Below are 27,360 nucleotides of genomic sequence, written 5' to 3'. Positions count from 1 at the left end.
GGCATCTCCTGGTTTTGAGCACATATATCTTGGGCAGTAAAAGAGGGGCTGGTCTTTTGATTTCTAGCACGAATCCCTGCCTTGTCTCAGCTCTTCGATGCATGCCAGAGTTTGGTTCAGGCAATATTTTTTATGGGTTATTATTCTCTGTGTCTCTGCCCCTTGTTTTTGTTAATTACGTATATCCTGGTTGTCTGGAGAGCCCCTCACATTCTGATCTCTGTGGAGACAAAGTCATCCTTGACTGCCCAGCAGCGACCAAAGCCTTCAGGAGAAAACCAGGTCAAAGCAGATCATTCATAACTTCTCCGTGTTTTTTCTCTCCCTTTTTTATCTTTATTCCAGACTTTCCGTTCCAGATCTTACTCCAAACATTGGCCTCTTCTGGTACTTCTTTGCAGAGATGTTTGAGCACTTCAGCCTCTTCTTCGTATGTGTGTTTCAGATCAACGTCTTCTTCTACACCATCCCCTTAGCCATAAAGCTAAAGTAAGTGGTTGGACCTGCTGGATTTTTGTCCACAGAGTCATTTGTAGCTTTACAGGTGCCCTTCAAACTGGGAACATCTGCTATCAGGTTTGTGCCATTTTTGCCCAGGGAACCCCGCCCTCAGTCGCTTCGGTGGCTTGGCTGTATGCAGCAATAGAATCACACATGAGTACAGGGTGCAGAGACAGTGCTTTGGAGCCCTATATTTCTCCTGGCCTCACTTTGGGGTACTTGAACCCACATTGCTGCTGAGCCCAGTCACTGTTTTAAACAAGAGCAGTGTTGGGGTGTGGAAGGTATCCTTGGAAAAAGTGGATCTTTTTGGGTGTTCATCAGCATCCCAGTGACAGTTTGCTCAAAGGGACTCAGGATGTATTAGTTGGGAGGCTGACTACCTGCAGTTCTGTTTCATCATCTGATCAGTTTCCCTCAAAAGGGTTGCCTATAAAGCTCTCTTCTGCAGTGTAAGAGGGCTAACATGTGTTGTCCATCCCACCTTTCTAGGCTTTTTGACAACATTCATGCCTAACCCTTGCAGCAACTCTTGGAGGTAGGCATTATGTTATTATCACTTCCATTTTATAGTTGAGGAAATTGCCGTTCAGAGAGGTGGAACAATTTTCCCAGAGTCACGCAGCCAGTAAGCATGGAGCAGGGATTCAGACCCAGGTTTGCTTGGCTCCAGAATCTATGCTCAGTCCCCTGCACCATGCCAGGCTCCTGAGAGAGATCACTTATAGTAGGTCCCAGAAATGGTTCTATTATCCTAGCTTCAGAGAAGGGAAAACAGGCATCAATAGGCATAGATATGCCTGTGTGGTCCAGGGAGGCTGGAAGAGTTTGATTTAGATTTTAAGAGCTTGAGTTCTCTGCTCTAACCTTCCTGCCATTCTCCATGGCCAGTGAACCAATGCACATGGTTCCTAGTCTATAAAAGCTCAGAGTCGATGTTTCTTTCCCATGACATAGCCTTGGCCTGGTATCTGACAGAAAACCATTCTTCCTTGGCCCGGCAGGCTCCAGAATCCTGGCAGCCTTACTCAGCCAAGCTCTCCAGCTGTCTGTGGTCCACATTTCCTGCCCTTGTTCTGGTCAGGCCCAGCCACTGGGCTGAGAGAAGCAGGGAGCCCGGAGCACCTTTTCTCACTCTGTGTAGCCAGCTCTCCAGCAGCTTCTGTTGTTGGCACGTGAAAGGCCACAGACAGCTCCTGGGTAGACAGTAGCACCACCATCTTGTGACACCCTCCCCTCCACCCAACCCCGGCCAGGACCTCAGAGTTGTGGGGACAGAAGATATGAAGATACCTGACCTCCTCTGCAGCTGCCCTCCTGTGCCTGGATATGAAGTTCCACTCTGGCCCCTGCAGTGCCAGCTTTGTGAGAACAGGCCCTCCAGGGCGCCTCTCCCCAGGCACTGTTTCAGGGGGGCCTGGTCTCCATGTTTTTTGGCACTACATTGTCACTAGTTTTTGCATAGGAATGGTGCAGCTGTTACCAGCTACGTAAGAAGCCCAAAGCCAGTGACTTGGATTAGCTTTAGGAAGATGCTCACTGAGGTAGCTGGACCCTTCCTAGAGGCCACAGGACTGCGTGACTTTGCCAAGCTGAGTTTCTGAGTCATTTGCTATATAGTGTTTGGGTGTGTACACGTTTGTCTCCACATCTCAGATTTACACCCATTGAGTCACCCTGACCTTTGACCTGCAAGAGGAGAATGCCATGCCATTAACCTGAAGAAAACCTTCATGAGCTGGATATCCAGGTCCTGTGCGGAAGTAGGCCACGTGCATGTTGTTTAGGTGTAGCTGAGCAGGGTGCACACCTCGCTTCTTCCTGTTGGCTTCCCTTCAGCAGGTGGTCAGTTCTCGGAGGAGCACAGGAGATTGAGTTCTGTCTCATCCTCCCTGATCAGAGCTGTGATCCTGCTGGGCACTCAGGAGAATAGCACTGGTGGTGCTTAGGCGTTCTAGAGACAAACAGCTCCATCACTTACAAACTCTCTTATCTTCTCTAAACCTGATTTCCTCAGCTGCAAATGTGGTGACAGCATTGCCTATCTAGAGGGGTAGTTGAGGTATAGTGAGGATCACATGTAATGATGCAAGAAAAGGGCCTAGCACAAAACTTTGCACAAGTGAGGGTTCAGGAAATGGTAGGCAGTGTTACTAGTTTAAGGTAACAAGAACTCCTTAAGAGCAAAAAGCTGCATGCAGCTGTCAGTTCTCTTTCTGGAAAGAAGCTCATCATAGCTAAAGATCTGTAGTCCCCACTGACCCTGTTGTCAGAGAAACAAAGCATCAGCAAGGAGGCACCTCCTGCCCTGGGTGCAGTGTTAGAGGGGCCTCTGGCTTGGGTGGCTGCCTGATAACTCTGACAAGCAGTCATTTAAGCCCAGTAATAAAGGGCGCTGACTTCATGTGTTCTCTCCTCAGCAGCTCCTGGCGGAAGGCCCAGAGATGGCAGGGGTGGGGCTTGATTGAAACATCTCTGTGGGCTCTTTCTCTAGTGTTTGCTGGGCTCTTCTCACCACCTCTGGGCATCTCTGGGTGTCTGCAGTTTTCTGCTCTGCTGCTTGGCCCGGCCCCGTGTCTTGTGGGTAGCAGAGCCAATGCCTCCATGAAGTCCCCTGGAGAGTATTTTTGGGTTTCAGGGATGGGGTCAGGAGTCTCTGGGCTGGGCCTGGTCCCTGACCGATCTTCCTCTCTCTGTCTGTCTGCCCTGTCTTACCCAGGGAGCACCCTATCTTCTTCATGTTCATCCAGATTGCCATCATCTCCATCTTCAAGTCCTACCCGACGGTGGGGGATGTGGCCCTCTACATGGCCTTCTTCCCTGTGTGGAACCATCTCTACAGATGTGAGTACTCCCACCTCTCACCCCCTGGTGGCAGATTTGTGTCACCTAGCCCCGGATGAAAACAGCCAGGGAAAAAGGAATTGATAGGCATTTGCTGGGCATCTGCTGTGCTGGCAGCACCAAGAGAGAGACAGTGACATGAGGCACAATATCTGCCTCCTAGATGCTATGGACTAGTGATAATAATACTAGCATTTATTGAGTGCTGTGTACCTGGTCACTGTGATTCTAAGGGTGTTACATGCATTAGCTCATTTTATCTTCACACCAGACTTTGAGGAAAGTATCCCCATTTGCAGAAGAAAAAACTGAGGTACAGAAAGGTAGAGCCACTTGTTCAAGGTCACATGACTGGTAAGTAGTATAGAAGGGCTGGCATTGGAATCCAGATGTGTGATCCTCCAGCCAGCACTGTCCAGTAGGGCTTTCTGTGATGATAGAAATGCCCTATGTCTGCACAGTCCAATAGAGTAACCACTAGTGTGACTGAGAAATGGAATTTTTAATTTAAATTAAATTTACGAAGCCACACATGGCTAGTGGCTATCATGTTGGACAGTGTGGCACTAGGCCTTGGCTTACCTTTCCCCAATGCTGCACTGAAAGGTCCATAGAAGACAGATGGGGAATACTAGACTTCCGACCTGCCGTGAAGACCCCTTTAAAGCTCTAACCATCCCTTCCTCAGAAGACGACCTAGCAGTGATCTGGTTGTGCTTTCTAGTATTTCCTAGTGTTTCCCTGAGTCGGGCTCTTTGCCCTCTATGTGGGTTCTTTTCAGTGTTTGTGGGCTCCCTGAGGGTAGGCTCATGACTCACTTACCTCTGTGTCCCTAGCACCCAGGATTAAACCTGACACACAGAACAGCTCAACAAATGTTTGTGGATGGGTTTTTTTTAATATATATATAATTTTTATTGGAGTATAGTTGATTTACAATGTTGTGTTAGTTTCAGTTGTACAGCAAAGTGAATCGTTTATACATATATCCACTCTTTTTTTTAAGATTCTTTTCCCATATAGGCCATTACAGAGTATTGAGTAGAGTTCCCTGTGCTATACAGTAGGTCCTTATTAGTTATCAGGTTTTTTTTTTTTTTTTTTTTTTTTTTGCAGTACGTGGGCCTCTCACTGGTGTGGCCTCTCCCATTGCGGAGCACAGGCTCCGGACGCGCAGGCTCAGCGGCCACGGCTCACAGGCCCAGCCGCTCCGCGGCATGTAGGATCTTCCCAGACCGGGGCACGAACCCGTGTCCCCTGCATCGGCAGGTGGACTCTCAACCACTGCGCCACCAGGGAAGCCCTGTGGATGGGTTTTTTAAACCTCCCTAATAAAGAGGCAGTGCCAGTGACCCAACACCACTTGATTCTCTAAAACAGGAAGGGAGCTGTTGAACTTTCCTTGCACAGCTAAGTATCAGGAATGAACTCGGGGAGGGTAGGCTTCAGAGGAAGTGAGTCTTTTTTGTTGTTTGGGGGCTGCTGGGTGTCAACCAGGAAGTGAAACTGACCAGCTGCTAGAAAGAAACCTGTCTGTAGGAGTTGGCCTCTGAGCACAGGTAAACAGGTGAGTGGGCAGGACAAGCCAGGCTGCTCCTCCAGGTGATGCCTGGTGGGGCAGTGACCAGATAACCAGACTGGAAGCAGGAAGTAGCATCTTCTGTCTGTGGCATCCTCATTGCACAGACAAGAATCACCCAGTCCAGTGGACTCAGAGTCAGCTTGGCAAGTCACAAGAGCACAAGACATGTGAACATACCGCAGTTTGTGACAGGGTGGGTCTTGGGGATGATGATTCTCTTTCCCCCAAGACAGAGTCCTTTTTAGCTGTCTCTCCCACACAGGGCATCTGCCCCCGGTAAGATCTTTCATCCCATATTGCTGAACACAGTCTGGAGCCAGACCACCTTGAGTCTGAATCCTGGCTTTCCCATTACTAGCAAGTTATTTAACCTTTCTGAGCCTCCCATTATTTCATCTGTCAGATAGAGGGGATATCTTTCATGAGTGTTTTAAGTTTGAGAAAAAATAAATGTAAATAGCACCACATTTATTATTAGTAGTAATAATTACACAGAGGGGTCTGCGGCATAGTTTCATCATCAAAGCTTCAGGCTCAGTAGCCAGTCATTCAGAGTCATTGAAATAAACATATTTTTCAAAACTTGAAATGAACTATTATATGCCCTCTGGGATGATGAGGCACAAAAAAATAAGGATAGGGTTTCTGGAAACCTGGATGAGCTAGTAGATGCTATTGCTGGCTGGCTGGGCAAGTTCAGCTTGTCTGAAAGTCCTGCAGAGAGGGTTGGCTGCCACCCCTGGAGGTGCAGCTCCTGCAGCAGAGAATACTCAGGCTTGGAGTGTCTGTTTGGGGCATGACAACTGTGAGTCATTACATTCATGCGGGAGCATCTTCAGCCTGGTCCTGTGGACATGTGAGTGGAGATTTTATGAAGTCTTTACGCCTAGGTTGAATATATTCAGACTTTTAATGTGGTTAAGAATTCAGTTTAAACATGAGTTACCAGTGCCAGCATGCCTGCTCGCACATTCACCATTTTATTTTCCTGTCCTGCTCAATGGGGAGAAGAGGCACGTGGGCCCTTCCCTGCGTGCAGGTCCCAGATACCGGGACTCTGTGGTGCTTGGGGCCAGGATGAATCATACAGACACACAATTGCGGTGTTAGGGAACAGCCTGCTGGCAGAACCCGTGCCAGCCTGCAGTTGTCCAGCTCAAAGAGCCAGTTACCAAAGGGATGGATTTTGTGAGTGTGTGTGTATATGTTTTGTTTTTATTAAACTATTGTATAAAGATAAAAGAATATTGATTTAAAAATACTCATTGGGGCTTCCCTGGTGGCGCAGTTGTTGAGAGTCCGCCTGCCGATGCAGGGGACACGGGTTCATGCCCCGGTCCGAGAAGATCCCACATGCTGCGGAGCGGCTGGGCCCGTGAGCCATGGCCACTGAGCCAGCGCGTCCGGAGCCTGTGCTCCGCAACGGGAGAGGCCACAACAATGAGAGGCCCGTGTATCGCAAAAAAAAAAACAAAAAACCTCATTAATTATAAAAAGTAATAATACAATAAATTCCCATGTACCCAGCACCTAGTTTAAGAAAAGAAACAATCGCCACGTCCTTTGAAGTCCCTAAATCCCCTCTGTGCCCCTCTCAGTGACGCTGGATTCTTTCAGTGGAATTTTATTTCTGAATGCCTGAGGCTCAGAGAGGGAAAGTGACTTGCCTAAAGTTTCAGTTTGTCAGTGGTGGAGCGACAGATCCGATGAAGTCACCGAGTGAACTTGGTGGGGAATCTGATTCCATCTGGCCTAGCACGTCCGATGAAGGGTGAACCCTTGCGTCTCATCAGGCCCTGGTCATCTCTGACATCTCTGACACCTCCTGGTGCCTGGAACAAGCCGTCCTGTGCCCCAGGTCCCTGTCTCCATCTGCTCTGGCATATACCTGTAATCCTCTGGCCTGTCATCCAGCAAGAGTGAGTAGCAGCTCCCCAGTCCTGCAAAGGTCACCACAGGCCAGAAGCCAACTGGATGCTGGTGACAGTTCCTCCAGGCACATGGGAATGTATCTTTGCAGCTTTTTGTGATTGCACCCAGGAGCTGCATGTGAACCTCTCTCAGTCTCTGCACTTGGTCACCTTCTTGTCACCTGGTCTGAAATCCAGAGTGGCTAGAGGCATGGAACAAAGACCTACCCTGCACTATCAGGCCACAGGAGTTTTATATTAGGAATAGTGTATATTCTTTTCAGCAAAATAATTTCCAGGGGATCAAAAAGAACCACTGAGAAATGTAAATAGTGATGTTGGAGTGGAGGAATGTTAAATAGATATGTTCTTTCTTGAGATTGTAACACTATTTAATAATAATAACAATAATAATAATTCTCAGCGCACACATCCCTTTTCCCAGACTTCTGTTTCTGGGAGCAAGGACAAGGCTTCTGACAGGTCTCAGAAAGGCTTGAGTCAGGGCTTTCACCTCTCAGCTTTGAAAACCCAGAATTGTGGAAATTTCAGATCAGAAAAGAGGACCTTGCAAGCCCTCCAAGCCATGTTTCCAAATTGTAGGATTTCACGGACCACTAACATTTCAAAAAATTCTGGTGACAGAGTTGCCAACTTTTTATTTTTCTGAAGACATGAAAACAGTCAACTACTAGCCATTCATCCCCATTTCATAAAGGAAAATACTTTTTAACAACAGCAACAGGCAACAAGACACCTATCATTTCTTAAGAAAGAATGAAGCTTAAGTTGAAAACATTCAGCTTTAACAAGAACTCTGAACTACCTTCTCCTTACTCTCACTGTGACACTGACCAGTGAAGTCTCTGTTGCAGACCATTATGGGCCTCTTATTTGGCAAAGATCTGCAGCTGTAATCTAGTGGTTCACAGCCTTGGCTGCATATTGGAATCACCAGGGAAGCTTTTAGAAACCAATATGGGGTACTTCCCTGGTGGCACAGTAGTTAAGAATCCGCCTGCCATTGCAGGGGACACGGGTTTGATCCCTGGTCCGGGAAGATCCCACATGCTGTGGAGCAGCTAAACCCATGCACTGCAACTACTGAGCCCGTGTGCCATAACTACTAAAGCCCACGAGACTAGAGCCTGTGCCCTGCAACAAGAGAAGCCACTGCAATGAGAAGCTCGTGCACTACAACGAAGAGGGCCCCCTGCTCGCCGCAACTTGAGAAAGCCCGCACTCAGCAACAGAGAACCAAGGCAACCAAAAATAAATTAAAAACCAATATGGATGCCTGGGCGCCACCCCTATAGACTCTGATTTACTTAGTCTGGGTGAGGCTCCCCAGGTTAGTTCATTTTACAACCAGAATTGAGAACCTTGTCTGTAATCCAGTCCCCTTTCCAATGCATGAACCCCAAGTTTAGCATTTCAACCAAGTCATTGTACAACTGAGACAAGAGGCCTTAAGGATCGGGGGTTTCCCCATCTCTTAAATATCCCAAAACTCTCACTTGGGAGAAGGGATTTCCTGAAGGTCAGGATCAGAGAGGGGAAGGGAACTTCCATTCACTAAGTGCCTGCTGGGAACCAGACCTAAGGTTTTTTTTTTTATAAGTGGTAATTTTTTTAAAAATATTTTAATTAATTAATTTTAAATAATATTTATTATTTTATTTAAAAATATAATAAAGTGTAAAGAAAGAAACAATAATAGTATATAATCCTATTGTCAGATATCCCCTAGTGAATTAAAAGGAAAAAAAAAGTACAGTGTGATAGGCAGAATAATGTCCCCTCCTTGCCCCCCACAAAGATGTCCATCTCATAATCCCCAGAACCTGTGACTATATCACCTTACATGACAAAAGGGCCTTCAGATGGGGAGATTATCCTGGGTTATCCAGGTGGGCCCAGTGTAATCACAAGGGCCTTTAAGAGTGGAAGAGGTAAAGGCAGTGGGTATATGGGAAATCTTTACCTTCTGCTCAGTTTTGCTGTGAACCTAAAACTGCTCTAAAAACTGAAGTCCAAAAAAAAAAGTGGAAGAGGGAGGCAAAAGAGGAGGCCATAGTGATACAATGTGAGGACTTAATCCGACATTGCTGGTTGAAGATGGAGGGGGTCATGAGCCACGAATGCAGGCAGCTTCTACATGCTGCACAGGCAAGCAAGTGGACTCTCCCCTAGAGCCACCAGAGTCTGTGGACTTCTGACCTCCCAAAATGTAAGATAATAAATTATATTGTTTAAGCCACTAAGTTTGTGGTAATTTGTTACCATAGCAATGGAAAACACACAGTAATACATCTGGGCCAGCTTTTCCACACAACTTGTTTAGTTCATGGAACACTCCCATGAAGTAGGCATTTTAGCCCTATTTTAGAGATGGGGAAGCTGAGACTCCGAGAAACTTGGTGGCAGAGCAGGAATTTTCACCAAAGTCTCTCTGAAGCCGAGGCTGTGCCCCACTATCAGGCTGCCTTCCCCCCAGCGGAACTCAGCCAGCCTGCCCACGGACCACCCTGTGTAGCAGGTCCTCCCTGGAGCTTTAGGGGGAGCTTTCTCCCTGGTGGGATTCCGCATTCCTTCCGGGGGTAGAAGGTGAGGTTAGAGAGGGAGGGTGTCAAAAAGAGACTTTTAAATCCTCTAAGGAAGAGTGAGGGACATTTGAAGAGCAGGGCAGGAGACTTAAGACGTGAATTGAGGAGAATGGAAAATGTATTCCTAAGACCAAGGGCTGTGGCACCATAGAGATACCGAGAGGTTCATGCTGCCATTTCCATCCATGATTCACTGGTCAGATAGCACCCTGCTTGGGGACAGGAGAGGAGCTACTCTTGGACACCCCGGGATTGGGGGTTAGAGGACAGTGTCTTGCTGAAGTGCCTCCTTGTGGTGCCCAGAGGCATTCACAGCGTTGCCGACTGTAGCCAGCTGAGCCCACAGTGGGAGGTAGAGTCCAAATCTAGGACCTCTCGCCAGCTTTGGGTGTGAGGAACCATTGCCACGGGTCTGAGGTCTGCGTCTTGGCGCCCTGGCACCTCTGAGTTTGTGTGTGTTGGGGAGGGGATGGTGGGGGGTTCTGCCTTTGAGCTACACCTAGCTCTTCGTGGGCCACTCTGTCCTGCAGGGCCGTCACTGCAAGGAAAGGGCCCCAGGAGGAGTCAGCCCTGGGCTAACTGACCATCGTCTGTCTTTGCAGTCCTGCGAAACATATTTGTCCTCGCCTGCATCATCATCATCTGCTCCTTCCTCTTCCCTGTCCTGTGGCACCTCTGGATTTATGCAGGAAGTGCCAACTCCAATTTCTTTTATGCCATCACACTGACCTTCAACGTTGGGCAGGTAAGAGTCAAGGGCAGCACAGGGACAGGTATTCATTTTGTAGCCTCAGACATTCAACCTGGGCCCTGGGTTCTGCCAAATAGGGTTTTGGAATGAGAATGAGTTCCCACAGAGAAGGTAGGGCAGTAAGAGCAGCAGGGGAAGCTGAATTTGGCTAAAGTTTGTTGCATTGAATTCTCACAGCAAGCCTGTGAGACAGTGTTATCTGTATTTTACAAATGGGAACCAAGGCTCACAGAGGTTGTCGATTGCCCAAGGTCATTGGCGGAGGCAAGAACCAAGTTCAGAAGAAGGCTCAGTTCCTGAGGCCACCGTCTTTCTGTAATCGCCTGAGCTGCGTGGCCCCTGGAGTGGCTGCAGCGTGCGAGGGCTGAGGGGGGGGGGGGCGGGGACAGGCAAAGGGGAGGAGAGACTTTCCAGACTTCACGGCAGTGGGAGCAAAGGCAGAGAGATGAGGAATAGTTTGGTCCAGCTGCTTGGCGCTTCTGGAGCAGAAACCGTGCAGCTGGGAGTAGCAGGAGAGGAGGCTGAGCGGGTCCCAGAATGAGAAGTACCAGCAAGGAGGTCCGACCTTCCTCTGGTCCAGGGAGAGCCTCTCCCTTGGTGCCATAGAACAGTGGTTCTCAGCATCAGAATCACAGGGGGTAGCTTGTTTAAAAATGTGGATTCTGTTAATATGTTTTAAATCCTGTGCTTATGTTAAGACTGTCACAATCACGTGGCTTTGTTAAAAAAAAAAAAAAAAAGCAGATTCCCTGATCCTGCTCCCAGATGTGATGATTGGAATTTGTGTTTTTAACAAGCTCTCCAGAGATTCTGTTGCAGGTGGTTTAGCAAACTTCCCTGAAGTCCCCTCATCCACTGTGCTGCGTTCCCTCATGTCAGCTCTGTCCTAATTGCCGAGTCAAGGTCTTATGAGAATCACTTGTACCGTTTACCATTTCAATTGTCATTGGCACAGCCTGGCATTTCCTGTGCATAATGGACGGGATGGGAAGCAAGGCTCGCCTGAAAGACCAGTGATGCCAGTGAATAACCCCCAGGGAGATGCTTGCCTCCAAGGTTAGCTGCTGGGAAAGAAGAAGGGAGTTAGGGCTCTTGCAGTGACTGATGGGTCTGGTATTTCCTGCATGGACATTTCTGGACAACTAATGTCCAGTCCAGCTATTTATCTTGGTTTGTGTACAGCAGAAAGAGAGATGGAGGAGGGCCCTGTAGCCTGGATAGGACCAGGCCAGGGGGTCTGTTCTGCTGTCACACACACAGGTTACTGGTGGCGGATGCTCAGCCCTTCCTACCTGTGTCCACGCAAACAGAAATCTGCAGGGTGCAACTTAGTACCTTGAATAAATCCAAAAGATTGTTCTGGCTCTTCTGTCTTGCTGAAATCCCCTTACTTTTCCTTTGAAAGTGATGACTGGCATGTGAGGGCATTGGGCCTACCCTGGGCCTCTGGGGAGCTTGGCGAGCTCCACTGAAATTGTCCACAGCTTGCTGTCAGGTCATGAGTGTTGAGTGTGGGTCAGGAATACAAGTTGCAGTGATTATGAAGTATCCATGGAACTTGCCGGATAACAGCTTTTTCCCTAGGGCTGCCTTTATGAGAAAAGGCTTTCTGAAATTGGCATGGGAGATGTTTGCAAGTTGTCAGGTGCCATCAAAGGCAGGAGAAAAAAAAAAGGCAGGAGGAACTGAATTGTTGGAAAAAGGGGGATGGGGATGGGGGTGGGTACCGAGGCCAAGTAGATGGAGGGTTTTAGTGGCTGAGCTACAGAGAAAAACCAGGTTGATCTCTTGGCATTGTCCTTTATCTTTTTCAAAAATCTCTTTTAAATGTATTTTTAATCATACAAATAACACATGAATTCATTATTGCCAGGGAAAAGAAGTCAAACAAAATAGAAGCATATGGAATGAAAAGTAAAGATTCGCCTGGGTGCCATCCCTTTCCACCCTAGGGCAGATGTGATCGTTAGAATCAGTTTGGTCTGTGTCTTTGCAGACTTCCTCTGTGCGTTTACAGACAGCTGAGTCCATAAGCAAACACAAAGACATCCCACTCTAAGTACTGTTCTTTGACTTGCTGTTTTTCACTTAATGATCTCACCTTGAGATCATGTTTTTTAACAGCTCTGTGATATCCCTCCTGTGGGAGGATGTCCTATGATTTGTACAACTGGGTAGGCCACTACTGATAGACATTGAGGTTGCTTCTGGTGATTTCACTATTATAAATGGAAGAGCCCTGCATATCCCTCCACATGCTCTTGTATACACGTGCCAGTATTTTCTCAGATAGATTCCAGGTGGTGGGATTTGCTGGGTCAGAGGGCATAAGCATTGTACCTTTTGGCAGATTTTGCCAAGTTGCCCTTCAGACAGGTCATACCAGCCTCCAGACCCGCTGGCAGCAGGGCCAGGTGTGTATAAGCTGGAAGTTTGTTCAGACATCCAGCACACCTGTGTCGTCGGCCTGCTCGGCTCCGGCTTTGTGCTCTGAGCCAGAGACAATTCTGTTGGGTCAAATGCTTTCTGGGACTGCTGGCTTTGGGCTTTGTTGCTGCTGCTGCCAGATCACTAAAGGGGTATATCAGAGAGGGCACTTACTCACCAAGGCAGTCACTCGAGTCACATCCTCGTCCTGGAGCATTAACTGAGCTAGAAGAGCACCCCTCATCATGAGGGTTATACTACCCCAGCCCTGTGGCCTGTTGGGAGCCACAGAGTGCAAATAGACATTTAGAATTTTAGTTAAATGTCACCTCCCCAGAGAGACCTTCTTTGGGGTTTCCCCACCCCACGGTCTCTTTCTTTGCCTCCTATTTGTTTCCTTTACAGTACTTAGCCGATTTGCAACTCCACGTTATTTACCTGCTTCTCTCTCTGCCTCTCCCACTAGCCTGTGAGCTTCATGAAGGCAGAGATCCGCCTCTCCTACCCACTGCAGGGTCCCCAACCACCTGATCAGTCCTTGGCACAGAGCAGTTGTTTAGCAAATATTTGTGGAATGAACCAAAGAGAGCCAGGGAGAACATCATGTGATTAATGTGTAGAGTGTAACCGCTGGAGGAACCCGGAGGCAACAAGATCACCTTCCCTGTTGAGTGGTCAGAGAAAGCCATAGGGATGAGGAATAGGGGCTGGGCCTTCCAGACTCAGAGAGGGGGAGGGGGAGAGGGTGGGACATGGGCAGGATGGGGGCCAAGTCACCCCTACTGGGTAATGTCAAGGGATGGCAGCTCTGTCCCCAGCCTTTCTCTCACTTCTGCCAGAACCTGGTCTCTTTGGCCAGTGAAGCCCCTGCATGTCATCCACAGCCCAATCCAGCTCAGCTTCCGTCTAACCTACAGTCATTGCTTCCAGTGAGATGTATGGCATTCAGAGTGTGTCCTCAGTCCCACAGCCTGCTCTTCTCAGCTTTTCTAGCTGCAGCGGTGCCTTTTAGTCACCTGGTCCTTATTCTCCCCTCTCTGGACAAGACAGATCAGAGCTGTCCTGGGAATCAGATGAGTACAGATTTTTAGCAGGCGTTCAGAGTCAGGCCCATCATTGCTGCGTCCGCAGCTGAATGTAGAGAACATCTCGGCCTGGAGATTTTACATCCTGCTCTGTTTGAGTCGGTCAGTTCCGTGCTTCATAATAGAAAAAATCATCAGTAATTATTAATGACAGTGGCAGGTAAACCAGTGACTTAGGCCCCTTCCTTCCTCTGGGGCCATTAAATATTTTTCAGCTTGTGGCACAGATCATTTGCTAATTATAATTGTGCCTGAGAGTCAGTAACCAGGAAATGACAACATAGATGCATTGGGTGTGTGTCTCACACGTATATGTGAGAGAGAGAAGGAGAAGGAGGGATTAGATGGATTGGTTGACTGCGGTCCCCCCACACTCAGTCACTGCGTGACCTTCAACAAGTGATTGAACCTCTCAGGGTTGCAGGTGATAACCCCACCTCTCAGGGGGGTAAGAGGATTTGTATGTTGACACATGTTGACATGGGAAGTAGCTTGAGCAATGTGCTCGTCAAATACCCAGAGCAAATTCCTAAGGAAACATTCAGACCTGGAAACCAAGGGAAGGAGAACAATCCTCATTTCTTTTTTTTTTTAAACCCTTTTCTTCTGCAGGTCAGAGGCCAGCAGCAAGATGATGGTCATGTAGGATTAGATGTAAACAAAAAGGAATGTTTAAAATTTAGCTTTATTAAGAGTAAGGTAAAATGTTCCACTTACCCTAATTCAAGTTAAAAATAGGTAACATAGGGCTTCCCTGGTGGCGCAGTGGTTGAGAGTCCGCCTGCCGATGCAGGGGACATGGGTTCGTGCCCCGGTCCGGGAAGATCCCACATGCCGCAGAGCGGCTGCGCCCATGAGCCATGGCCGCTGAGCCTGCACGTCCGGAGCCTGTGCTCCACAACGGGAGAGGCCACAACAGTGAGAGGCCCGCGTACCGCAAAAAAAAACAAAAAACAAAAAAAACCCAGGTAACATAAGGAAATCTTTCCCATAACTTATAATTAATAGTGGCTCATGTTTTACGAACGCTTACTAGGGACCAGGCCCATGTGATCCCTTTAATCTTTTGGATCATGTGCTTGTCCAGCCTTCTGGACCTTTCTTCGTGTGTTGACATGACCTTGTCTGTTCATGGAGGAGGAGTTTTATCTGTGTGTGTGTTTTATTGTTGGCAGCATGATGAAAGTATGACTTTTTTTCCTTTTAATGAAACGTCTTCATGATCTCTCCTTGTTTGAACATGAGAGGAAGCTCCTTCCTGTTTCAGTCCTGCATGTGTGGACTCACCACGCCTGATGTAGCTACTCTCCTCCTGACGGCCCTTCAAGCTGTTTTCCTTTTTTTATTATGATGAAGAATTGACTTAATCCTCATAACAGCCCTCTGAGGGAGGCACTGCTATTATCTCAGATGCGAATGAAGCAGCTGAGGCTGGGAAGTCACGCAGTTGCGGAGCAGTGTGTTTATTGATACCCTGTTTCTTGTGCCCTCTCAGTAGACTGTGGGTTCCACTGGGGCAGCCCCCAGGCCTGTCTTGTTCACGACTGTATCCCCAACACCCAGAGGAAAGGAATGACCAGAAACCACAATTTCTAACCAATGATCTCACACAAAATTGCACATACACCCTGACCTCCCAGTTCCAGTCTCTACGTTGGTCAGAGCTGGGCCTGTGGCAGGTCCTCCTGCTGGATTCCTGGGGAGTCAGAGCCAGAACCCCCTTCCCCTCTCATCCAGGCCCCAAGAGCCCCACTCCTGCTCATGTCTGCATCCAAAACAGACTCCCTGGTGGCTCCGCTCTGCCCTTCCCAGCAGGGCCCAGCCGCCTCACTCCCAACCCCGTCCTGTGGTGCAGACCCATAGATACTGGGCTGGCCCTGCTTTGGCTGTTCTGCCCTGAGGTCTTGGCACCAAGCCTCTGGCACGTTGGGCCCCACTCAGGACTTGCTCATTCACTCCAGCACAAGGGAAACCGCAGTCCTGTCTCCTGGAATTACGTTTCCATTGGCCTGGTGTGTCACTCTTGGGAAGGGACCAGTGAGGAAATGTGTGGGGACGTATTGGGCAGATCACTAGTGATTCAGTGGCGTGGAGCACGCATTTGTGGACAGACGGGCTAATTTCAGGTTCATCCCCGTGGGTTGTGTATGGCCCTAGCTGGAAGATTTGTTCCTTCTGACATGAGGTGCCAGTGGCCCAGGCTGGAACCCTCGTCCTCATCCAGCTGGATGTGCATGTTTGCTTTTCTTTTCTTAGCTGGTGGCATTTTGTCGAGGTCTTAGTTCATTCCTTTGTCCCTCCCATCCTCAGACTTTTAGCTCAGCACTCAGCATCCCAAGCTTGTCTCTCCCAGGCCCTTCCCCACTCCCTTTCCTACCCCCACAGCAAGAGTGATGTGAAAGCCTGAGCTAAACACAGGGGGTCAAGGCCAGCAGGAAGGCCTGGGCTTCAGTTGCCTGAGTTCCACAGTGACTCTCAGCCCCATCCCTGCCCAGCTCACTGGATCTCAGGCGAGTCACATAACTCCTTGGACCTAATTTATGGATTTGCAAATATTGGGTTGGCCAAAAAGTTCATTCGGGTTTTTAGGCACTCTGCTAGGGGTGAATGAGACACAGTCCTGCTTCCAAGGAGCTCACCATCTGTGGGAGAGAAAGAAAGGGAAACAGGCAGGGCCAGGGCAGCGTGATAGTGCTATAAATGGGGTAAACTCAGCCTGGGGAGCTCAGAGCTGGTGGTTATGGAAACTTCGGGGTGGGGGGGGCGGGAGGGGGAGGCAGCCTGTAAGTGGAGTCCTGAGGGGCGTTGTAGGGTCGAACCAGGTTCTAGGTGGTAAGACCTGGGGGTGAGAGAGCCCGTGAGTGTGCTGCCGTGTAAGGCAGTTCTGTAGGACGGGCACATGCCACCTGATAGGGAATGAGGCCATTTTAGGACAACAGTGGTCAGAGCCACAAGGCAGGCATGGGCCTCGTTGTGCCTGAGGACCAGGCTGAGCTTTCGGTTTTAAGTGAAGACACCTGAGATCAGATTCATGCTCTGGGACTTCCCTGGCGGTCCAGTAGTTAAGACTCTGCCCTCCCAGTGCAGGGGGCACAGGTTCCATCCCTGGTCGGAGATCCCACCTGCTGCACAGTGCTGCCAAAAAACAATAAAGATTCATGCTCTGAAAACCTCCCTCTGCCAGGAGGGGAAGAGGTCAGGGGTTTGAGCTGGAATCTGGAGCACAGGGAGGAGGCTGTTTAAACCTGGTGAGAGGGGCTGGTAGCCTCTGTTTCCTCAGCCTACAAGGGTGGTTGTGAGTGGGGAATACGGAAGTGAGTGGGGAAAACTTGTATGAATTGAACAGTGCCACCTAGATGATAATTGCCTTCATAGCCAGCTATGATCTTACTTTGTGACCTTCCAGACCGTGAGGCTGAGATCTAGTGATTTCCCTATTATTTTGCATCTTTAGAGCTAGAGAGTGGAGGTCTGTTTCTCCACCATCTCCTCCCATGCATGTCCATTCAGGCCTGAGTTGGCAGGTCACACCAAAGCCCCGTCCAGCTCCACAAGTCGGCCGTCAGCCCCACTTGCTCCCAGTTTCCTAGATCCCAGGCAGCAAGGGCAGGGGATGCAGCACTCTGATTGCCAGTGGTGACAACCACGTGAGTTCTCCCAGTCGTGGGCTGACTGTCAAGTGTCAGCATCTCCAACACAAGCAAGAGACCGAGGGAACCGGGACATGCCTGGGGTGACAGCACCTGCTTCTCTAGGGCCCTGCAGCCCAGGGGCCAGTGTTGGCTGTGGCTGCGATCCTGAGCCCTGTGGCTTCTAGACACACTGCGTTAACAGCCTTGCTAGCTCTGTTGTCTCAGACACTTGTTTCGCCTTTTCTCAAGAAACTCTCTCTTGGGGCTTCCCTGGTGGTGCAGTGGTTGAGAGTCCGCCTGCCGATGCAGGGGACACGGGTTCGTGCCCCGATCCGGGAAGATCCCACATGCCATGGAGCGGCTGGGCCCGTGAGCCATGGCCGCTGGGCCTGCGCGTCCGGAGCCTGTGCTCCGCGAAGGGAGAGGCCACAACAGTGAGAGGCCCGCGTACCACAAAAAAAAGAAAAAAAAAACCTCTCTCTCCTTGGCTACGTGACAGAGGGTGGATATGAAGCATGAGCACAGGGCTGTAGCGGACTTGGCAGTGTGGGTGCAGACCCTGAGAAGGGCGTGGGGGTTAGGGAAGGGCTAGGCTCCGGGCCTCACACAGGCAGGATGGGCACTGCAGCCTAAACGTGGTCACTTACTCCTGGGTGACCCTGGGCCAGACCCTAACCTCTGAGTTTGCTCATCTCGAAGTGGGGCGTATGAGCCCTACCCCAGGGTGTTGTGAAGATTCAGTGATGTGCTTTTTGTTAAGCGACCCAGCCCAGGGCAGATCCTCAGATGTTGGTTTCTCCATCTCTCCTCACACCCACCCTGTAGTGGAGTGTGTTCTGACCATTTCATTCCACTTTTGATCTACCCCTATCTGTCCCTCGCCACCCTTTTATCAGCTGCCCCATTAAATCTTCATCTTCTGGGAAATCCCTGCCGGTCCAGTGGTTAGGACACGGCACTTTCACTGCCAGGGCCTGGGCTCGATCCCTAGTCGGGGAACTAAGATCCTGCAAGCCGTGCAGTGTGGTCAAAAAATAAATAAATCTTCATCTTCATCATGGCCCAGAGGGGAGCCTGGAGCCCTCATGGCTGCCAGTGAGAGGAATGTGGTCTGACTGAGCCCTGGGAAGGGATCAGCAAACTGCTCCCAAGACGCCAGCCCCATGCTGGGTCTGGGGCCACAGAGCTGGAGCAGATGCCACCCCATTTGGTGGGGAGGCCAGTGGGAAGTGACTTCACGCCAGGGGTCGCATAACTGAGTGTGGAGTCGGGGAAGACTCTGGGTATGGGAGATGGCGATGTTCCCTCTCCAGGGATGAGAAGGAGCCCTTTGTGGGAAGGGTCATCCCAGCCCAGGGGCAGGGCATGGGCAGAGGCACCAAGGTGTGGCCACACAGCGTTTGCAGGACCAGGCTGCGTTCAGGGCTACGGGGACACGCAGGTGTGGCGCAGGGAGAGGGGAGCACTGGAGGCTGCTGTGTGTGTGTGTGTGTGTGTGTGTGTGTGTGGACGATCCCTCAGGGGCCAGGAGGATGAGGGAGGCCTTTGAGCAAGAGGGGGCAGTGGGAGGGAGAAAAGGGGGCTGAGCTGGAATTCTGAGGAGGGGAATTGGTGGAACCTGGTGGCTGATGGCGATAGAGAATCCGAGGGGCTCAGCCACTGTTGGTGAGGGCAGCTTTAAAGAATGGGCTGCTCCGAAAGTATCCCTAGAGTAGGGAGGCTGTCCAGCAGTGTGGGTAAGCGTGTGGTGTCTGATGCCAGATGGTCTGGGTTCAAAGCCTGCCTCTGACACTTGCTGGTTGTACGACTTTGGGCAAATTACTTGAAGAACCTTTGTTTCTTCATCTATAAGATGGGATAATTATAATGTACCTACTATGAAGGTTTATTGCAAGGATTAACTGTTTTAACACATATAAAGTGCTTACATTAATGCCTGAGTATTATCAGCATTTTTATTAATAATAAGAAAATATAATAATGGACAGCATTTATCAGAGCTAGGTGTTTTTCTCTTTTCTCTCAGAGACCGACCATTAGAGTTATAACCACTAACTACCCTAGAAAGCATTTAGTCCCTAAATCATGTAATTCTCACTTTCATATAATAAACTGAAAATTCTACAACTAGGTTTGTTTTGTGTTGTTTTCTTTTTTTTTGGCCTCACCGCTTGGCTTGTAGCATCTCAGTTCCCTGACCAGGGATTGAACCTGGGCCTCGGCAGTAAAAGTGCCAAATTCTAACCACTAGGCCACCAGGGAACTCCCCACAACTAGATTTTTTTTTTTTTTTTTTTGCGGTACTCGGGCCTCTCACTGCTGTGGCCTCTCCTGTTGTGGAGCACAGGCTCCGGACGCGCAGGCTCAGTGGCCATGGCTCACGAGCCCAGCCGCTCCGTGGCATGTGGGATCTTCCTGGACTAGGGCACGAACCCGTGTCCCCTGCATCGGCAGGCGGACTCTTAACCACTGCGCCACCAGGGAAGCCCACAACTAGGTTTTTTTATACCATAAAAACATTTTTCACTTTTGTTTTCAAATTAAAACCATTAAAAGATTAAAAAAGTAAAGAATGGGCTGCTCTTCAGGTCTCTGAAAGCACAGAGGGACAAAGCAAGGACTAGGGGAGCCACCATTGTAAGTAATAAACTAGAGTTTATCACTCATTTTACAGATGAGGAAAACGCTGCTTAGGGAAGGGAAGTGACTTACACAGGGTCACACAGCCACTAACTTGCCCGTGCTATTTCCACTGCTTCTTTCCCAACGTTCCCTGCCCAGACTGGGCGAAGAAGTGCTGAGTCTGCAGATGCTGTGCGGGCTGAATCCCAGGGCCTCTGGGAAATCCTTTCTCCTCAACCCAAATGGAAAGTGTCTAGGTCAGAAGAGGTTGTCTCAGCCAGCCTGTGACAGCTAGGGACTTCCCTCCGAGAGAGTGAAGCCTCAAGGCCAGTGTGTCCCCAAGATGCCCTCTCCCTAGGGACAGGGGCAGGGCACTCACTCAGGACTAGTGACTTCCGGTTCCAGACAGATCAAGCCAGCACGCAGGGCTCTTTCCTTCCATGCCACCCTCCCCTGATACTTTATTATGAAAAGTTTCACACACACAGTAAAGTTGAAAGATTTAACCTTGAACACTTGTATACCTACGACTTAGACTCCACCATTCACATTTTACTATACTTGGATGATCACAAATTATCCATTTCTCAATCCATCTTATTTTTGTAATGTACTTCAAAGTGAAGTATACATATCAGTACATTTCCTGTCAGATATTTCAGCATGTATATCATTAACCAGAGCTCCATATTTACTTACATTTTTCTTTTTTTTTTTTTTTTCTTTTGCGGGCCTCTCACTGTTGTGGCCTCTCCTGTTGCGGAGCACAGGCTCCGGATGCGCAGGCTCAGCAGCCATGGCTCATGGGCCTAGCCGTTCCGTGGCGTGTGGGATCTTCCCAGACTGGGGCACGAACCCGTGTCCCCTGCATCGGCAGGTGGACTCTCAACCATTGCGCTACCAGGGAAGCCCTACAATGTTCTTTTAATTTCTGCTGTACAGCAAAGTGATTCAGTTTTACATATATATATACTTTTTTTTTTTTTGCCCGCTGTGTAGCATATGGGATCTTAGTTCCCTGACCAGGGATCAAACCCATGCCCCCTGCAACGGAAACACAGAGTCTTAACCACTGGAACACCAGGGAAGTCCCTACATTCTTTTTTTATATTCTTTTCCAATATGGTTTATCACAGGATATTGAATATAGTTCCCTGTGCTATACAGTAGAACCTTGTTCATTCACTATATATATAATAGTTTGCACCTGCTAGTCCCAAACTCCCAATCCATCCCTCCCCCACCTCCCCTCCCTTGGCAACTACAAGTCTATTTTCTATGTCTGTGAGTCTGTTTCTGTTTTGTAGATAAGATCATTTGTGTCATATTTTAGATTCTACATATAAGTGATATATGGTATTTGCCTTTCTCTTTCTGACTCACAAATGGGTATTATTTCGTTCTTTTTTATGGCTAAGTAGTATTCCATCGTGTGTGTGTGTGTGTGTGTGTGTGTGTGTGTGTGTGTGTGTGTACGTACATATATATATGTATATACCACATCTTCTTTATCCATTCATCTGTCGATGGACATTTAGGTTGTTTCCATGTCTTGGCTATTGTGAACAGTGCTGCTGTGAACATAGGGGAGTGTGTATCTTTTTTTTTTTAATATCTTTATTGGAGTATAATTGCTTTACAATGGTGTGTTAGTTTTGTGCTGTATAACAAAGTGAATCAGCTATATGTATACATATATCCCCATATCCCTTCCATCTTGAGCCTCCCCGCTACCCTCCCTACCCCACCCCTCTAGGTGGTCACAAAGCATCTAGCTGATCTCCCTGTGCTATGCAGCTGCTTCCCACTAGCTATCTGTTTTACATTTGGTAGTGTATATATGTCAGTGCTACTCTCTCACTTCGTCCCAGCTTACCCTTCCCCCTCCCCGTGTCCTCAAGTCCATTCTCTATGTCTGCGTCTTTATTCCTGTCCTGCCCCAGGTTCATCAGAACCTTTTTTTTTTTTTAGATTCCATGTATGTGTGTTAGCATATGATATTTTTTTCTCTTTCTGACTTACTTCACTCTGTATGACAGACTCTAGGTCCATTTACCTCACTACAAATAACTCAGTTTTGTTTCTTTTTATGGCTGAGTAATATTCCATTGTATATATGTGGCACATCTTCTTTATCCATTCATCTGTTGATGGACACTTAGGTTGCTTCCATGTCCTGGCTATTGTAAATAGAGCTGCAATGAACATTGTGGTACGTGTCCCTTTTTTTTTTGTTAGAAAAACATTTATTAAATAATTTAAAAATCTGCCGGTTTGATTTGAATCTTATTCAAATATGTAGTTTTCCCTAGGCACCCATTCAACTACATGTATTACTTGCACTTAGGTTTGGTTGACTGAAAGAATCAGAGTGGAGGATGGAAGAGGAGGCAGTGATGTAAACAAAACAGAATGTTAGGTCTCCCTCAAATAAATATCTGAGTAGGTGGTCCAAAGTTGGTATCATGTTCCATAGTATCAGGAACTCAAGCTCCTTATTTCTCATTGTTTTGTAAAGCATGGCTCCAGTGGTCTAAATGGTAACATTTACAACCGAGGTGATTTGGTTGGGGAACAGCTAACACTTCACACATGCTGTCTCATAAGGAAGTTTCCCAGAGGCTGCCACGTGACATTTCTGCTTAGACTCCACTGGCCAAAACTTACTCACTAATTGCAAAGGAGCTTGGGAGATATAGCAAGCATTTATTTGGTAGTACTTCCCATATGGCAGTCACTGCTCTTAACTCCAGTGATCCACTGTTCTGATAACAGATCTGTTCTCTCTTTTTCTTTTTTTTTTTATAAATTTATTTATTATTTTTGGCTGCGTTGGGTCTTTGTTGCTGTGTGCAGGCTTTCTCTAGTTGCAGTGAGCAAGGGCTACTCTTCATTGCAGTGCGCGGGCTTCTCATTGTGGTGGCTTCTCTTGTTATGGGGCATGGACTCTAGGCATGTGGGCTCCAGTAGTTGTGGCACTCAGGCTCAGTAGTTGTGGCACATGGGTTTATTTGCTCCACGGCATGTGGGATCTTCCTCGACCAGGGCTCAAACCTGTGTCCCCTGCATTGGCAGATGGATTCTTTTTTTTTATAATATCTTTATTGGAGTATAATTGCTTTACAATGGTGTGTTAGTTTCTGCTTTATAACAAAGTGAATCAGCTATACATATACATATATCCCCATATCACTTCCCTCTTGCGTCTCCTTCCCTCCCACCCTCCCTATCCCAACCCTCTAGGTGGTCACAGAGCACCAAGCTGATCTCCCTGTGCTATGTGGCTACTTCCAACTAGCTATCTATTTTATGTTTGATAGTGTATATATGTCCATGCCACTCTCTCATTTTGTCCCAGCTTACCCTTCCCCCTCCCCATGTCCTCAAATCCATTCTCTAGTAGGTCTGTGTCTTTATTCCTGTCCTGCCCCTAGGTTCTTCATGACCATTTTTTTTTTTTTTTAGATTCCATATATATGTGTTAGCATACGGTATTTGTTTTTCTCTTTCTGACTTACCTCACTCTCAAGATTGCTTTGGCTATTTGGGGTCTTTTGTGTTTCCGTACAGATTGTGAAATTTTTTGTTCTAGTTCTATGAAAAATGCCATTGGTAGTTTGATCGGGATTGCATTGAATCTGTAGACTGCTTTGAGTAGTATTGTCATTTTCACAATGTTGATGCTTCCAATCCAAGAACACGGTATATCTCTCCATCTATTGGTATCATCTTTAACTTCTTTCACCAGTGTCTTATAGTTTTCTGCACACAGCTCTTTTGCTTCCTTAGGAAGGTTTATTCCTAGGTATTTTATTCTTTTTTGCAATGGCAAATGGGAGTGTTTCCTTAATTTCTCTTTCAGCTTTTTCGTCGTTAGTGTATAGGAATGCGAGATATTTCTGTGCATTAATTTTGTATTCTGCTACTTTACCAAATTCATTGATTAACTCTAGTTGATTTCTGGTAGCATCTTTAGGATTCTCTATGTATAGTATCATGTCATCTGCAAACAGTGACAGTTTTACGTATTCTTTTCTGATTTGGATTCCTTTTATTTCTTTTTCTTCTCTGTAGACTTTTTAATGATGGCCAATCTGACCAGTGTGAGGTGATACCTCATGTATTTTTGATTTGCATTTCTCTAATAATTAGTGATGTTGAGCATCTTTTCATGTGCCTGTTAGCTATGTGTGTGTCTTCTTTGGAGAAATGTCTATTTAGTTCTTCTGCCCATTTTTCAATTGGGTTGTTTGTTTTTTTGTTGTTGAGTCCTATGAGCTGTTTGTATATTTTGGAAATTAAGCCCTTGTCGGTCACATCATTTGCAAATATTTTCTCCCATTCTGTAGCTTGTCTTTTCATTTTGTTTATGGTTTCTTTTGCTGTGCAAAAGCTTGTAAGTTTGATTAGGTCCCTTTGTTTATTTTTGCTTTTATTTGTATTGCCTTGGGAGACTGACCTAAGAAAACATTGGTACAATTTATATCAGAGAATGTTTTGCCTATGTTCTCTTTTAGGAGTTTTATGGTGTCATGTCTTATGTTTAAGTCTTTAAGCTATTTTGAGTTTATTTTTGTGTGTGCTGTGAGGTATGTTCTAACTTTGATTTCATGCAGCTGTCCAACTTTCCCAACACCCCTTGCTGAAGAGACTGTCTTTTTCCCATTGTATATACTTGTCTAGTTTGTCAAAGATTAATTGACCATAGGTATGTGGATTTATTTCTGGGCTCTCTAGTCTGTTCCATTGATTCATATGTCTTTTTTTGTGCCAATAGCATGCCATTTTGGTTACTGTAGCTTTGTAGTGTTATCTGAAGTCTGAGAGAGTTATGCTTCCTGCTTTGTTCTTTTCCCTCAGGATTGCTTTGGCAATTCTGGGTCTTTTATGGTTCCATATAAATTTTAGTATTATTTGTTCTAGTTCTGTGAAATGTGTTATGGGTAATTTGATAGGGATCACATTAAATCTGTAGATTGCTTTGGGTAGTATGGCCATTTTAACAATATTAATTCTTCCAATCCAAGAACATGGGATATCTTTCCATTTCTTTGCATCATCTTCAGTTTCCTTTATTAATGGAAAAACACAAATCTTAATGTACATTTCCTGAAGCCTTCTTTGACTCAGCAAGATATTTTTGAGGCTCATTCATGTTGTTGCATATAACAGTAGTACGTTGCTTTTGAAAATAAGCTTTTAAATTTTGGAATAATTTTAGATAGTACAGAGAGTTCTCATATGTCCCCCACCCAGTTTCCCACAGTTTTAACATCTTATATTACCGTGGTATGTTTGTCAAAACCAAGAAACTGACCCTGGTACGTTATGACTAAGTAAACTCCAGATTTGATGTGGATTTCACCAGTTTTCCCTGTATTGTCTTCTTTTTCTCCCAGGATCCAGTCCCAGGTACCACATTACACTTAGTTGCCACATCTCCCCCATGTCCTCTGCTCGCACTCTGTCTTTCCTTATTTCTCGTGACATGGACAGTCTTGAGGAACAGTGGCCAGGTATCCTGTAGAGTGTCCCCTCTGGGTTTGTCTGATGCTTTTCTCATCATGAGGCCACGTTTTAGGTTTTTGGAATGCTCAGACAGTACACACTAGCCACACTTCATGCCGTTTACCCTTCATCATTTGGTTAAGATAGTGTTTGCCAGGCTTCTCCAGTGCACAGTTACTATTTTCTCTTTCCCTGTTCTTTGGAAGTGAGTCACGAAGTCTAGCCTACCCTCGGGGGCAGGGGATGGGGAGTGGGCAAGAATTAAGCTCCACCTCCCGAGGGGAGAGTCTCTACATGTATTATTTGGAACTCTTTTGTAAGGGTTACAAAAGGAATTCTCCCTTGTTTATTTATTTACTTATTCAATCATTTATCGGCTGATTGTTTTTAATTGGATTTTTATTTTTATCAACGTAACGTGTATACATAATTTACAAAGTTAAGGCTTACAAGGAAAAAGAATAGCTCCCTAAGGTCCTATAGTTATTTGTTCTGGTGCTTCTAGATTGTATACTTACTCTACTATTTCTTGATTTTTTTTCCCATTTTATATTGTCAAACCATATGAAATTGTCAATACTCAACTGTTTTTGATCTGCAAAATTGGCAGTTTCATATGGTTCAGACTAATAACCTAGTGTTTTGACTTCCTATTTGACCAGCTGATCGTGTGTGACATTGGAGTTGTTTTGTTGTGAACTGTGACTTTGCACCTGCCCCTCATCTGACCTGGCTCGGGGATCAACCCCCACCAGCTCCAGGCTCCGCCTCCTCAGACTTGACACCTTGGGCCTGGGTGAGAAAGGGGCTGCAGGGAGTGAGGGCAGCCTTCGCTGTGGTGACTACACCCCATGGGCAGCTGTGGCGCAAGGTTTCAGGGGCTCCCTGGGCTCTCTGCTCTGACACCCTCAGTGGCAGAGTTCTGGGCCTTTTGCACACTGGGCCCCAGGTACATTGCCTTGCAGGGTTATAGCCACTAGTCCAGCTCTCCCAGTATAGCCTTAGGCCAACCGTTGAACCCTTTGTGCCTCAATTTCCTCATCTGTAAGATGGGAACCATCAGCCTTCCAGATGGATTCCTGTGGTGGCAGAATGGCAGGTCCTTGTCCTGAAGCCATGGTGTGGGTTTGCTCTCTTTCCTGCCCACAATGTGAGAGAGGCTTCCCAGAACAGGGGTTTGGGGGTCAGAGGCTGAGATGCCAGGCTCAACCTCTGTCTTGCTATAAGGCCCTAGCCAGGTGCTCCCCCAATTCTGGGCTTACGTCGCCCCATCCGTGCCAAGGTGATTGGTGATGATAATCTGAGAGGCTTGTAAGTGCCTGAGAACTGGTGGTGTCTGTAGTGGTGAGCCCCTCTCCCCTCATCCTTCTGTAGGGCTGGGCCCTGCCCCTCCTGTTCCAGGCACTGGAGGTCCTGGGAGCTTGGGATGAATCGAATTGTAAGACTGCGGGCCCAGTGTTCGGGGAATCTTGGCAAGTCCCTGTTCCCCTCTGGGCCTCAGTGAGGGGGATGGTGGGCTGAGCTGCTAGGGCCCTTTCTCTTCTGAGGCCCAGACAGAAAAGACAGACCACGCTGGGCACAGACACCATGGTGGCAGAATCACTTAGGGACCCTGCCCAGGCCAGGGGAGGAGCCACAGTTATCAGGCAGTCTCATAGATGAATGCAAAAGTGCAATTTGGACGAGTTTGTGCTACCAGATAAAAGTTAATGGGACCAAGACCCAATCTAGGGTGTGAGGGAGGGCTTCTCTGTGGAAGTGATCCTTCCTGAGGCCTGAAGAGCAAGCAGGTGTTTACTAGATGAATGGGGAAGAGAACATTCCAGGCAGAGGAGACAGCAAAGATCTTGCACTGGAAGGGAACAGGCCAGTGTGGCTGGAGCTGAGTGAGG

At 47.5% G+C, this 27,360-nt stretch overlaps 1 protein-coding gene and 1 non-coding gene across 2 annotated transcripts in view; one reads left to right on the top strand and one right to left on the bottom strand.

Moving 5' to 3' along the window:
* The window catches only part of PIGU (phosphatidylinositol glycan anchor biosynthesis class U), a 117,954-nt gene that overhangs the window by 89,489 nt on the left and 1,105 nt on the right, over positions 1-27,360 (top strand). Inside the window, exons 9-11 of the mRNA XM_065892495.1 lie at positions 346-489; positions 3,221-3,345; positions 10,046-10,188. Coding sequence (XP_065748567.1) covers positions 346-489; positions 3,221-3,345; positions 10,046-10,188 — 412 coding nt within the window. The remainder of the gene's footprint in view (positions 1-345; positions 490-3,220; positions 3,346-10,045; positions 10,189-27,360) is intronic.
* TRNAK-UUU (transfer RNA lysine (anticodon UUU)) lies at positions 19,529-19,600 on the bottom strand. The gene has a single exon. It is a non-coding gene; the product is annotated as a tRNA-Lys (tRNA).

Source organism: Phocoena phocoena, chromosome 15 (assembly GCF_963924675.1).
Source record: "Phocoena phocoena chromosome 15, mPhoPho1.1, whole genome shotgun sequence".
Taxonomy (NCBI): domain Eukaryota; kingdom Metazoa; phylum Chordata; class Mammalia; order Artiodactyla; family Phocoenidae; genus Phocoena; species Phocoena phocoena.
This window is presented reverse-complemented; position numbering and strand designations above follow the sequence as displayed.